The 13,194-nt window shown below is 30.8% G+C and overlaps 4 protein-coding genes and 1 long non-coding RNA gene across 9 annotated transcripts; 2 read left to right on the top strand and 3 right to left on the bottom strand.

The window, feature by feature from the left end:
- Nucleotides 1-45: 45 nt before the first annotated feature.
- On the bottom strand, nt 46-3,149 carry LOC126858236 (centrosomal protein 43-like). 2 transcript variants are annotated; one of them, XM_050608392.1, is made up of 7 exons: nt 2,977-3,149; nt 2,763-2,816; nt 2,044-2,313; nt 1,546-1,849; nt 1,063-1,380; nt 751-959; nt 47-612 (listed from the first exon to the last, which is right to left on the bottom strand). In XM_050608392.1, exons 1-7 carry the CDS (start codon nt 3,070-3,072, stop codon nt 544-546), a joined length of 1,320 nt encoding a protein of 439 aa, XP_050464349.1. In that variant the 5' UTR covers nt 3,073-3,149; the 3' UTR covers nt 47-543. The 2 variants fall into 2 exon arrangements, with proteins under 2 accessions (XP_050464348.1, XP_050464349.1); XM_050608391.1 differs by having other exon boundaries at nt 46-612; nt 1,063-1,849.
- Nucleotides 3,150-3,402: 253 nt separating this feature from the next.
- LOC126858191 (uncharacterized) lies at nt 3,403-4,704 on the top strand. Of its 2 annotated transcripts, XR_007688620.1 has the most exons (4): nt 3,403-3,479; nt 3,785-4,201; nt 4,302-4,500; nt 4,568-4,704. It is a non-coding gene; the product is annotated as an uncharacterized LOC126858191 (long non-coding RNA). The 2 variants fall into 2 exon arrangements; XR_007688619.1 differs by lacking the exon at nt 3,403-3,479 and having other exon boundaries at nt 3,490-4,201.
- Nucleotides 4,199-5,910, bottom strand: LOC126858190 (EEF1A lysine methyltransferase 1). 2 transcript variants are annotated; one of them, XM_050608304.1, is made up of 6 exons: nt 5,860-5,910; nt 5,432-5,498; nt 5,064-5,261; nt 4,804-4,951; nt 4,511-4,720; nt 4,199-4,424 (listed from the first exon to the last, which is right to left on the bottom strand). In XM_050608304.1, exons 3-6 carry the CDS (start codon nt 5,214-5,216, stop codon nt 4,291-4,293), a joined length of 645 nt encoding a protein of 214 aa, XP_050464261.1. In that variant the 5' UTR covers nt 5,217-5,261; nt 5,432-5,498; nt 5,860-5,910; the 3' UTR covers nt 4,199-4,290. The 2 variants fall into 2 exon arrangements, with proteins under 2 accessions (XP_050464261.1, XP_050464260.1); XM_050608303.1 differs by having other exon boundaries at nt 5,752-5,908.
- Nucleotides 5,911-6,162: 252 nt separating this feature from the next.
- On the top strand, nt 6,163-10,649 carry LOC126858188 (probable glutamine--tRNA ligase). Its single transcript, XM_050608299.1, has 10 exons — nt 6,163-6,693; nt 7,464-7,768; nt 7,900-8,105; nt 8,252-8,501; nt 8,573-8,870; nt 8,985-9,364; nt 9,437-9,755; nt 9,830-10,050; nt 10,125-10,317; nt 10,396-10,649. Exons 1-10 carry the CDS (start codon nt 6,571-6,573, stop codon nt 10,444-10,446), a joined length of 2,346 nt encoding a protein of 781 aa, XP_050464256.1. The 5' UTR covers nt 6,163-6,570; the 3' UTR covers nt 10,447-10,649.
- Nucleotides 10,647-13,187, bottom strand: LOC126858189 (parkin coregulated gene protein homolog). 2 transcript variants are annotated; one of them, XM_050608300.1, is made up of 6 exons: nt 12,914-13,187; nt 12,657-12,844; nt 11,512-11,771; nt 11,119-11,437; nt 10,900-11,049; nt 10,647-10,825 (listed from the first exon to the last, which is right to left on the bottom strand). In XM_050608300.1, exons 3-6 carry the CDS (start codon nt 11,614-11,616, stop codon nt 10,662-10,664), a joined length of 738 nt encoding a protein of 245 aa, XP_050464257.1. In that variant the 5' UTR covers nt 11,617-11,771; nt 12,657-12,844; nt 12,914-13,187; the 3' UTR covers nt 10,647-10,661. The 2 variants fall into 2 exon arrangements, with proteins under 2 accessions (XP_050464257.1, XP_050464259.1); XM_050608302.1 differs by having other exon boundaries at nt 11,512-11,633.
- Between the last annotated feature and the right edge of the window lie 7 nt (nt 13,188-13,194).

Here is a 13,194-nt window from a genome sequence, read left to right as displayed (position 1 = left end):
TATATATATATATATAACAACAATTTAATATAATTTAATATAATTTTACACATATTTTTTCGTCCTCCTTATTAGCACTATAATAAATACTGTAAAAGATATTCTCAAGATAATAAATAATAAAAAAATACATTTTATAAGTGCTTAATAGAATTGATTATATTATTCCTTTTTAATTATGTAATATTTGAATTATCTGAAAAGATTGATGATACTTGTTTGAATATATTGTGAATTATGATAGTTTCGGAACATGGCTTATTTTTACAAACTGTACAAAAATATCATATTGTTTGTTGTAATGTGCACTCAGACATTTTCCTTCTACGTTTTTTTTTGCAGCACAATTTATAAGTATTGAGCCACAGCTTGGCAGTGCCTTTGTCAGAAACTATGAATTCAATTCTATAAATTTTTACAATAGACGGCGTGGATATCCCTAACAATGGAGTATCGATCTTACCAATGTTACATACAAGAGTAACATCTTTTTACAATTCTTACAAAGGATCTGTGTAGCAATGATTGAAAATTACATTTCTTCTATGTATATTCCGCGGTAATACCAGTCGTAAAGTTTGATATATTCTTATCCGTATTTGTATCTTCAAGCTAAAATATAATGATTCTATATATATAGTTACGTAATCCATGCGAGAAAAAAATATATATGCAATTGCAATTGTAACAGTGTCATCCCCTCTTCTCTCCTCTTCTGTGATCGCGTCAATTTAAATTTAGTTTACTTACACAGGAAGTACTACTTAAGATTTCGTCCATTTCTTCAATTTCCTCACTTAAATCTTCACTACGGGCACTTTGAGTTTTTTCCTCTTTCTTCATTTGTAATTTGACTGGATTATCTGACTTGTCTGGCTCCTTACAAGGACTTTGTTCGTTTGCGCTACCTGATGCAGACGACACAAAATCCTCTTCATAGTTATCTATAACATCTGCAGCTGTAAAAATGTATTTCTTCAATATCTTCGTAAAATTAGAATATTACATTTTATATGGAAAAAATTTATATCTGCTTTCTATTATATAATTTTTACCACTTACCGAGACTAATATTCATTAATTCCTTCAGATCGTTGATATTGGCCTTTTTACCATTCAAAGGAGGCAAATCACTGAATATGGAATTAGATTTTTGATTTATAGTTGGCAAGCTTTCTAGAAAAGGCTTGGCTTCATTCATTGTACTAACGATCTTGTGCTCACCACCGACGATAATCTCGTCAAAATATATAGTTTTGCCGAAGTTATTTCTCGCGTTAATCGGTCTCTTACTTTGTACATTATTCTCTATGCTTAGCTCCAAACTATTTATACTGTTTTGCTTAGTTATATCCTTTTGATTTGCTTGTGTGTCGATCACTATAGAGTCATCAAACTTAATTAAAGATTCGGATTTGTTGAATGGGTTTATTCGATTTGATGTAATGATATTATCAGTCTCTTGTGCCATGTCGTTTGCAATCGTGCACGCGCCATGAAGACTTGTCGTATTTTTATCAAAATGTACATTATTGTTCTTATTACCTTCAATTCCATCAATGTCCATTATATTCTCCCTGAGAGAAGATTGACGCTTATCATAATCCAACGTATCTGTTACGTCGGGGTCGATCGGCGAATCTTTGCATTGCTTGTCCGTTATTGTCACGTTTATTGGAACTTTCGGACTTTGCTCGGAAATATTTTCCAATTTCTCAGAGAAGTCATTGTCGTTTGATGACGACACGGATTCAGTGTGTATTATTTTGGGAACAGACACTTCAAATGTTGCATTTGCAAAATGCATCGATGTTTCATTTGTCTCATCGTGTTTTTTGCTACTCTTATTCTGTAAGAAATAACCCATAAACACATAATGCCCGAAACATTCCTTTTTTTTCACTTAGCAATAACAAAAAAATATTACAGATAATCAAGTTATAGATACTATTATTAAGATTTTAAGATAATAAAGTATTACAAAATAAAATATCCAGCAATATTATAATTAATTACATCAAAATAATGAACTTAAAAATATACCTTCTGCGAACTATTAAAGGCACCATTGATGCTATTTTTCAAAATTTCCCCCAGCAATGGCTCGGTTGAGTCAATACCTAATTCTTCGCACAATTTATTTCTCCCTGCATAGTTATATTCCTTCCCTAAGTATGTCTCCGGATCATATACAGATATTGTATAATCAAGACCAAAATATTCTAGGAACTCCCTAACCAAGGAAAATAATAATTTTCCTTCTGAATTAGACAGGTACTGCTTTACAGTTTTGTTGAGAAGCGGCTCAGGATTCTGAAACGTTTGTTTCAAATATGTTAAACAGTTCAAGATTATATATCATAATATATTTTCTTTCACGAACACACACACACACACACACACACACACACACACACACACACACACACACACACACACACACACAGTTATATACATACATGTATATACACATACAAAAGAAAACATTTTTGTTTGAAAAATTTGTGCATATAGCTCACAATTCTCTTTCTGTAAAATTGTAATGATTGTATTACAATTGTAAAATGTTTATAAAAAATAATATAAATTTCTTTGCATAAATGTAATAGAGATAAGTGTCTGTATATTACTTATAAATGAGACACCCTCTGTATATATTTTGCATGCATGAAAACCCACTACGGTCAATCGAGCACAAAGAATTGTAAACAGGAAGCTTTCTTTTTATACGCTTTATTGCAGTACGCTTAAACGGCACTTACCATAACCGAATCCTGTTCTTCAAGTGCCAGGAACACACTCGCCCTGAGTTCCGCCTGCAAACATTATAAAAGAGATTTTATAAAACAACAAAAAAAGAGGAATTTACGAATTAACGCGATCGTTTTCGCCCACTTGTCCCAGAAACCAAATGCCTAACCTACAGAGATTCGCATATTTTTCTTTTTTTCGCAACATAGTTTTCTCAAGACGCACCCGTATCTTGGCAAGGACGCCGTTGTTCTCCAGAGTCTGGACTACCAAGTCCCGTAATTCCGTATCCTCCTCCATCGAAATGTTCCCGTCTATCATGATTACAAATAAAAAAAAAATGCGCCAACGAACACTCAAAAGATGTAAATATTTACGCTTTCCATCGCGTGTCTACTTTTTCGCAGATGCGACTCTGCTTAGGGATCTTTTGCCTTCTCGCGATCTAGGAATTTTCTTTTCTTTAGATCAGCGGATCGATTTGAAAAGATTATCATGGATGCGTTTCACAGTTAAGCGGGGAGCATAACCATAGACATAAAGAAATTGATTGGTCCACAAATGTATGCATAAGAAAATGAACCAATCAATTTCCTTATGCTTACAGTTATGCGCTTATCCAAAAGTGTGTGCTCCCCGCTTAAAGGTTCGCGAACTTTAGCACAGATGAGATATCATTAAAGACCGGTGATCTTACGGGATTTAGTAACTGGAAAAAAAAGTTTGCTGTGCGTTATTTTAGTCCATCCAGTTATTGTTTTATTATCAAAAATGTATAAATTTTTTATGTATTGCTTCAAGAACAACAAAATAAACATTTTATTGTAAAATTAATGTTTTATTATCGACAATGCAAAGATTTACATATCTACAGTAGCGCGTGACAAACTTTTTTCGAGTAATATACTAAATTCTATAAAACCATGAATCTTTAATGATATCTTGTCGGTATTTTTAATAATAAAATAATAACTGGATGAATTAAAATCACCGTATGAATTAAATAATTCATGTAATTATATTTTCGATGCAGTTAAATGGCTGATAATGTTAACATTCTCCAATTACCTTCGGGCCCACTTGATCACAAAAATTACTCAGGACTGTCTGTCTTTAATAGTATCTCGTCGGTGACTTTAGCTATATAGTCCACGTTCCACAAGTTACAATCAATCATAATGTTCGCACCAAGGAGATAAGGCGGCGTTACGTTGACGTCATAAATTCAAATGAATTGTATTGCGCGTTTTCACATATGTATAAATGGTGCAAAATAACACATTTAAAATTTGTTGACTAGGGCTAGGTTCCAAAACGGTGAAAAATTTCCTGTGCGAGGAAAATTTTACTCGATGGCCGGCTTGAAACGATCAGAAACACTTAAGAAAGTTTCGGAACGGATATCGGGTAAAATATTTCCTCGGAGAGTACGTTTTGGAATGCAGCCTAGGTACTTAAATCCATTTATATTGATATAAATTATTGTTTATTTATATTATAAAAGTATATTTTTTTTGGCGATGTTCTTACTGTTTACACTTATTCCACAGTTTTATCAAAATCGAAATTCGAGAAACAGCAAAATTCATTCGCCAAATTGTTTCTATGGCCTGGAATAAAGTCACATTTTTTGACATCCAACAGTTTTTCTGCCAACTCTGTCATGACAGCTCCTATATAAACAAAATTGTATTCTCTCTAATATTAATACATAAACAGTATGCAACAAAAAATTGCAGACATATAATTGTATGTATACCTGTACAAAGCACAATGTTCTTCTTCGTCAAAAATTTTATTGTTATTGCTGTTTTAGTTAGACATTCGACCGAAAGAAATGGCGGATCTGCTATGACCAAATCAAATTGACTAGACATATGTTTGGGCACATTTAGAGGAGACTTGTAATCATATTGTATAAAATCCGCACCAAATGTCTTGAAACGACTATCATATTCAAATAGCGTAACTGTAATAGAATTAATATATTTACACAAAAGACTTCTTAAAAATATTACTTATTTCATGCATAAGATATGCAAATACTTGTACTTTGTCTTTTACTGCATTCTCTCTTCAATTTACTATAAAGTGTTGGACAAGAAATTAAAGCAATTTTTCCATCTGCTGGTGTGGAATTTAATGCACCTCTAACAAAAGCCTCTATTGTTTTGTCATCATACCAAAATTGACTCAATTGCTGTAATATTTATTGCATGTCAACATTCTCAGAGGACTAAAAATATATATATATATATATATATATATACATATATATATATATACATATATTCACATTTTTATTGACTCACCCAATTTTCATCAAACAGAATACTTGATATTTGATCTTCCTTAGATACATGTTCCATCAAAATCTGTTGCTCATATTTTTCCTTGAGAAATTCTTGTAGTGCAGCAAGTGTGCTCGAGCTCAATTGTGGTTGCTCGTCATCGCTTTCACTCATTGTTCACAATAATTCACAATGTAGAAATTATCTCTACATAGAGAGCTAGAGAAATAAAAATAATCATAGAAAGTCGATTAAACAGAAAATTCGAGTAGGAAAATTATCATATTTATTATACTCTTGTGAATCAATGTTATGTACTGCTTATTAAAATAATTTTGTTACGTAAATCAGAGCAACAACGAAAATTGACCTGTACAGTTTTTACTTACAAATCAGAATTTCTTCATTGTAAATCTGCTCTTAGAATGCACTTTCAATATTTCTCTGCAACCTCATCTAAAATGTGTTATCCATAAGAATATATATAATGTCTCAAAATTCGATATTGTTCGATTCTCTTCGAGTAGGCATAAAGAAATCTTTTCTTCTTTTAATTGGTTAATTAAACATTATTTTAATATAATAGCGTTTTCGAGTGAAACAGGTTTGATCTATCTCATATGTTCAATCAAAAATAGGTTTTGAATCTGATTAATATAAATAGTACATTAATAATATAAATAATTATGAAATATATATCGTGTTATACTATTTTGGTTTTAAAGCACAATTCTTTATCGGGGTCGGGAAGATGCTACAAATGCTTCGAAGCATTGATTGACCAATCAGGACAAAAAAAGCAAAGATTTCTTTATACTGATTGAATAATGTAATGCTTCGAAGCATTTCTAGCATCTTCCCGACCGCAGCCTATGATTAATCAATTAAACGCTTATGGACGATTTACACTGTGTCCGATTCCTGATGTATAATGTCCGATATTCAATAGGAGAGTTTGTTTTCAAATTTATTTTTGGCGTTTTCGAATGGACGAGTTATCCAATCCAGATCAATTAATATATCACTATATTTTACTACAAATTCAAGTTTTTTATTGGCAGAGACATTGCAATGATGTCATTAATCGCTCTCAGAGCGATAGTTAATCGTTGGCGGGAAAGCAGGCAAGAGAGTAGTCGTGGACCAATCAATTTCTTTATGTTTATGATTATGCGCTTATGCAAAAGTGTGTGCTTCCCGCTTAACATGTTTATGATAGCATACTATGATAGCTAAAGTATACGTGGTGTTGCGAGATAGTCTGATCGGCCAAAAGTTATCAATATCAGCTGATAACTATTTCTTCACGGTGTGCCTTTAACTTTTTTATCTCATTGTCAATGACAGCTTGTCTGATGCAATAATTGAACACTTATACAAACCAAAAAGACTGTTTGTACATATATTTAATGTAAAAATCTGACTATTATATTGATATAACCGTTCGCCATTCCTAGTCTTTTATGAAAAGACCGAACTATCTATTGAAGGATTATTTAGTTTTATTTATCAAAAATAAGAAAAAAAAATGCCGGCGGGAGACGAGAATGACGTGAAACTATTTCAAACGATCGGTCTGAGTGAGCAAAAGGCTAAGGAAACCTTAAAAAATGTAAACGTCACGAAGAATCTTAAACTTGCGATAGATGAGGTTAGTAGATTGATTGCTGCTCGATTTTATAATAATCGAATCTCAAATTTTCGAATTGTATCTTAAATGCCTAAATTATATTTTATAAATTAAATTTAAAAAAAATAATTCGAAAATAAAACTCTTGTAAAAAAAAAAAAAACGAAATTTATTATATTTTTGCATCATTGTTTTTTTGTTCAATTTAGACTGCAGTTGTATCCATATAAAACCCATAATTTTTTAAATATTTGAAAAAACAAGACATCTTTAAAATGCCTTTGAGATATTTTTTTCTCTTTGAATACATGTGTCTATGTATATTTTTAACATTAACTATAAATCCTTTGTAAAAATGTTCAAAAAAATATAAGATGTCTTCAAGATTTTTTTTTATATGCCTATTATCTGTATATATTTTTAACACTAATTATGAATTTGATTTTTACTTTTGTGACATGCCATATGTGTTGCATATGTTTCATGCTATTCTTGTCAGATTCTTGTGATCTTTTTCTTTTCATTTCATAAAAATTATTTCATAGATTTGTATGTTCTTTTTATTTGTTTAATTTTTTTCTTTTCTTTTGTAGAACATTTTAAATATACTTCTTTTGATAATAATGAATTTTGCAATCTTATAAATATTATAAGATATATGCATAATAAACAAAATTAGTTCTTTGACAATGAATGTTTACAACTCATGCAACATGAATGGAAGGTCATTAAAGATTGATCTGGCATGGAATATATAATTATATATATTGTAAATTTATTTAATATTACAGGCAGCTAAACATGGTCCTATTCCTCAAGATATTGGTGTTTTACTGTATCATCTAGCTTCCAAGATTAAAAATCAGATTGTAGACAAGATACCATTTGTTATTAATTATATAATTGAAAAGAAGCTGGATAATGTACAGAGAATTGATGCCGCATTGAGTTATCTGTTAGCTAATGTAAATAATGACCTTAATGTAGCAGAATTTGAAGAGTTTTGTGGTATAGGAGTGATAGTTTCACCCGAACAGATAGAGAAAGAAGTAGAGAAAATCATAAAGACACATGAGAATGAGATAATAGAAAAGAGGTGAAAAAAAATTTATATTACTTATATGTTCAGTTCTAATGGATGCATATTTAAATAGAAATTTAAGTATGAAAAAATAATGATACATTATCACAAATAATTACAATTTTATTATATTTTTATCAAAATAGATATCGCTTTAATTCTGGTCCCCTGATGCAACAAGTACGCAACATTTTAAAATGGGCAGATGGTAAAGCAGTAAAAAATGAATTTGATATTCAACTTCTTTATCTATTAGGACCAAAAACTGATACTGATCTCATACCAGTGCCTAAAATGAAACAATCAAAGGACAAACAAACAAAAAGTAAAAAATCTGAAATTGTAAAAGAAGGTGAGCTATAATACAGCATTGCTTCTAACATGTTGAAAAGTATTTTAGACATCTATTTCCAAGATCATGTAAATGTTGAAAAGTATTTTAGACATCTATTTCCAAGATCATGTAAAAAGTTATTTCAAAAATTGTCAAAACTTTAGAACAAAAAGAAGCATCAAATGGCGAAAAGATAGAAGCACAAACCATAAGTGAGCTCATGAAAACCAAGATCCACTTTCATAAACCCGGGGAAAATTATAAAACCGAGGGGTACATCGTAACGCCTAACACGCATCATCTATTGCAGGAACACTTAAAAGCTACTGGTGGTAAAGTGAGAACTAGATTCCCACCAGAACCTAATGGAATTTTACATATTGGACATGCAAAGGCTATTAACATCAACTTTGGGTATATACACTATATTTGATCTTGCAAGCTAAATATATTGTAATATATTACATAAAGAAAACAAATTTCAGATATGCCGCTGCATTTGATGGCATGTGTTATTTGCGATATGATGATACAAATCCTGAAAAGGAAGAAGAGAAATTTTTCATTGGGATACGAGAGATGGTGGAATGGCTCGGTTACAAACCGGCCGCAGTCACGCATTCTTCCGATTATTTCCAGCAGCTGCACAAATGGGCTGTGGAGCTTATAGAAAAAGGCTTAGCCTATGTTTGTCATCAATCCAGCGAGGAAATGAAGGGTTTCAATCCTCCACCGAGTCCTTGGCGTAATAGGCCAATTGCAGAGAGCTTGAAACTGTTTAATGTAATAATAAAATATTAAATATATATGTAAAATATTTGAAATTCTACGATGCACGAACGTATTTTCTCTATTATTCTTGTATATTCATCTATTTTACCTCTTTTTTAAAAATAGGATATGAAAGATGGTTTGTTAGAAGAGGGAGAAGCAACTTTGCGCATGAAAGTGACTTTAGAGGAAGGCAAGCAGGATCCTGTCGCATATAGAATAAAATATTCACCGCATCATCGAACTGGTGATCAATGGTGCATTTATCCCACTTATGATTATACTCATTGTTTGTGCGATAGCATTGAAAATATCACTCATTCTCTCTGCACAAAGGAATTTCAATCACGAAGATCATCCTATTATTGGCTTTGCAATGCCTTGGATGTTTATTGTCCCGTACAATGGGAATACGGACGATTAAATGTCAATTATACTGTAGTTTCTAAAAGAAAAATTGCCAAATTAATACAAGAGGGAATAGTATCAGACTGGGATGATCCTAGGTACAATATGAAATGATTAGTAATAGATTTCCACTAATATTAATGCACTTTATAATACTATCCTTTTTACAGATTATTTACATTGAGTGCACTACGTAGACGTGGGTTTCCGCCAGAAGCTATAAATAATTTCTGTGCCCAAATGGGTGTAACTGGTGCACAAGCGACCGTCGATCCAGCAGTGTTGGAAGCAGCTGTTAGGGACGTCCTGAATCTCATAGCTCCGCGATTTATGGTTGTTTTAGAACCTATTAAATTGACTATAAGAAATTTTCCTCATGAGAAAACTATAAAATTGACTGTACCTCATTTCCCTAACGAAACAGAGAGGGGACAGCATGAAATAACATTTAATGAAATCTTGTACATAGAAGCTTCAGACTTTAAAGAAGTATGCAATATTTTTGTTTTTTCTGGAAATTTTTTTACATAATTTTATTTAAATATATGTTTGTGTGGCTGCAGATTGAAGAGAAAGGTTTTAGGCGCTTGACCCCAAAACAATCTGTAGGTTTGAAACATACAGGCATGGTAGTGACGTTTGAAACTATCGAGAAAGATGAAAGTGGTAACATCATAAACATAATTGTTAGACAAGATCCTGTTTCAGAAAACAATAAGCCGAAAGCGTTTATACATTGGGTGTCCCATCCAGTATTGGCATCTGTTAGGCTATACGAGCGTTTGTGAGTAATCATTTTTCAAATTATTAACTACGTGAACGAGAATTCTAATATGATTGATATTTTTAATTTCCCAGATTCAAGCACAAAAATCCTGAGGATACAAATGAGGTACCCAATGGATTTTTAAGTGATATTAATCCTACCAGCAAAAAGGAAGTTGTAGCATATGTGGATGACAGTTTATCTAAAACGGCAAAAGTGTACGATAAGTTTCAATTTGAACGTATAGGCTTCTTCTCGGTCGATCTTGATACCAAACCTGGAAAGGTAAATGTGTATATGTGTGTACACAGAATTATATTAACACATATATATTGCATTAACATGTTTTTTCTTTTATTTCAGCTTGTTTTCAATCGTACTGTAACATTGAAAGAAGATGCAGGAAAGATATAAGATATATATTTATGTATATTATAATTAGTTTTCAACTTCAAGCTGTAAATGGTTAATAATATGATAAATATTTCTGCAGGTAATATATTTCCTTTCATTACATATTATTTTGTATGTTTCTATATTATATATGACTTATCAAATTGAATTTTGTATATGCATTTTGATTTTATAATAATTATTATTTACGAATATTGGATAAATCTGTTTGATGTTTATTTATTCATTATACAAGATTCATAGGTAGGAACCATATATTTGATATTTATGAAAGCATCTTCACCACCATATCTTTCCAATACTTCAAGCGTTTCTTGTATAATATCCGCTGCATTCTCTCCTCTTTGTTGAGAATAATCAATACCTTCTCCAAGATTTACTAGAGAATCACCAAAGATTTTAATTTAATTCTCATTTATAAATGCAAAAGAAAAATAAAAAATATGTACTCACCATTTTTGTCTTTGAGTAAATTAGGAATAGGTAAAATTTGCCTAAAATACGGAACTAAAGCTTCACCAACGCAATCTGCTGAACGTACTAAACGTTGAAGTGCTTTCATGGTGGTACAAATTATCTCAGGCATTCTTGTATTCAAAGCATCTAAAACGTTTTTTTTTTTTTTTTTTTATAATGAAACTTTTTTACATTGCGAATTAGAACAGGGCTTACTCTTGATAGGTATGATTAGTTGAGGAACAACGGGTAATATTTTTGGGCCACCATGTTCCAACATATCTGATATTCCTTGCTCCACTAGAAATTTGTATGGATGTTCTGTTTCTGTTAATCCATCGAAAAACATTGGCAGATAATGATGAAAGTCCAAGTCTTCTATATCTACTTTCCAATTAATTTTCTGATCGTAGCCGTCATTTTCCAAGGAAATGGGAAACACACCACGTTTGTAGAATTTTCGAAAAGTTGACGGTTTCGGTGGACGAGGTTTGTACAATCCGCATCGTGGTGGTTTTGCAACGACTGTATTTTCCTGCATTCCAAAATTGACATCATGTATTATTACATGTTACGTTCATCCTTATATCATTTGATTAGAGAGATCACCTGCAAAGCTTGTATTGTGAAAGCAGGAACGACTCGTGGCTTCCTTTTTTTATATCTTGGTATATCTTTTCGAATCTCTGTCCAAAATTCTTTCTCGTTTACCATTTCGATTCACTCAGTTTCTTCAATATTCAAATTATACAATTAAATTACTTTTTTTTACATATCAAACATTATATTCCAATCAGACAAGAGATGATGAAGATATGTACAAATATAAGGCAAATTTGGACAGATTTAGATCAAACATACACTGTCTCCTAGCAACAAAATTTTTATTGATATTTGCTGCATATATATATATATATATATATATATATATATATATATATATATATATATATATATATATATGTATTTGCACTACAGAGAAATACATGGCTCAAAAAATATATAATACTTTTATAAGTTATACAAGTGAAATAAATAAATAAATAAATAAATATATATTTGAATTAAACAATATTCCATCGCGAAAATATAATTTTGTATCTTATGTAGTAGTAAATCATAAAAATTAATGATGATTATTAATCATAAAGCAAAGATTTTTTTTGCTATAATAAATTTTTTCATTTTCATAAAACATATTTTATGTACATCTTATTATTATGATGTAATGCTAGCCGTGGTCATGTTCGCATAAATCATTTTTCATAATGGAATTGCTTATGAAATTGTACAAACAGAACTTCCCTCTTGCATGGTTTATATTTGTTTGCTATGTTTAATTATTAAAGAAAATAATGTATATATTAAATATGATATATATAATCCCTATTGGAAGAAAAATTCTTTGCATATGATTTATGAATATTATATGAAAAGAATATTTGTGAAATAATTTGAATATTCCTATGCCCACTGGAATTGAAATACTCATTATTATTGATTCTGCCACATGTAACATCTTTCTGTCCATAATAAATTAAATCAAATAAATGATACAATTTTTTCAATGATACAGTTTTCTCAAACTGCAATAGACAATTAGTTCGCAATAGATGTTTTCACAAATTTTCTTGGAATTTTATCTAAATCATAGAATCAAAGAGGTGATGAGAAAGCTAAAATTAAAAATTATATAAAAAAAGACATACAAATATATATGCAAAATAATGAAAAGTGAAAAATTTTACTGATACCAAATTTAAAAGTGATTTATCTTGATTGATTCTTTCATCTAAACCTCGTGTAAGTACTTCTCCTCTACTCATTAAATCTGCCAAAAGTATTAGATGTTGAGAATCAATATTAGTTCCGTGATTTTCCATTATCGATTTGATTTCCGATATGATAATTGTTCTGTTTTTATTTTTAGTGTTTTGCAAATCTAAAACAAAGTCATAAATATAATATGTTTTAGTTGATATTGATTTTTCTGAAATCTGATTTCTCTTACTTTTATCGTATTTTATTCGATGTCGGCTTTTTGTCGGCCGAGGATATCATATGTTACCATAACTTTTCTAAAATTATCTCCTTCGAACTTCGTTTAACAATTTCCATTTTGTTTTCCCGCCAGACTTTTCATCATGTACAATCTTAAGCGGGGAGCACACACTTTTGCATAAGCGCACAACAATAAGCATAAGGAAATTGATTGGTTCATTTTCTTATGCATACATTTTTGTGGACCAATCAATTTCTCTATGTTTATGGTTATGCGCTTATGCAAAAGTG

Source organism: Cataglyphis hispanica, chromosome 24, assembly GCF_021464435.1.
Source record: "Cataglyphis hispanica isolate Lineage 1 chromosome 24, ULB_Chis1_1.0, whole genome shotgun sequence".
Classification (NCBI taxonomy): Eukaryota; Metazoa; Arthropoda; class Insecta; order Hymenoptera; family Formicidae; genus Cataglyphis; species Cataglyphis hispanica.
This window is presented reverse-complemented; position numbering and strand designations above follow the sequence as displayed.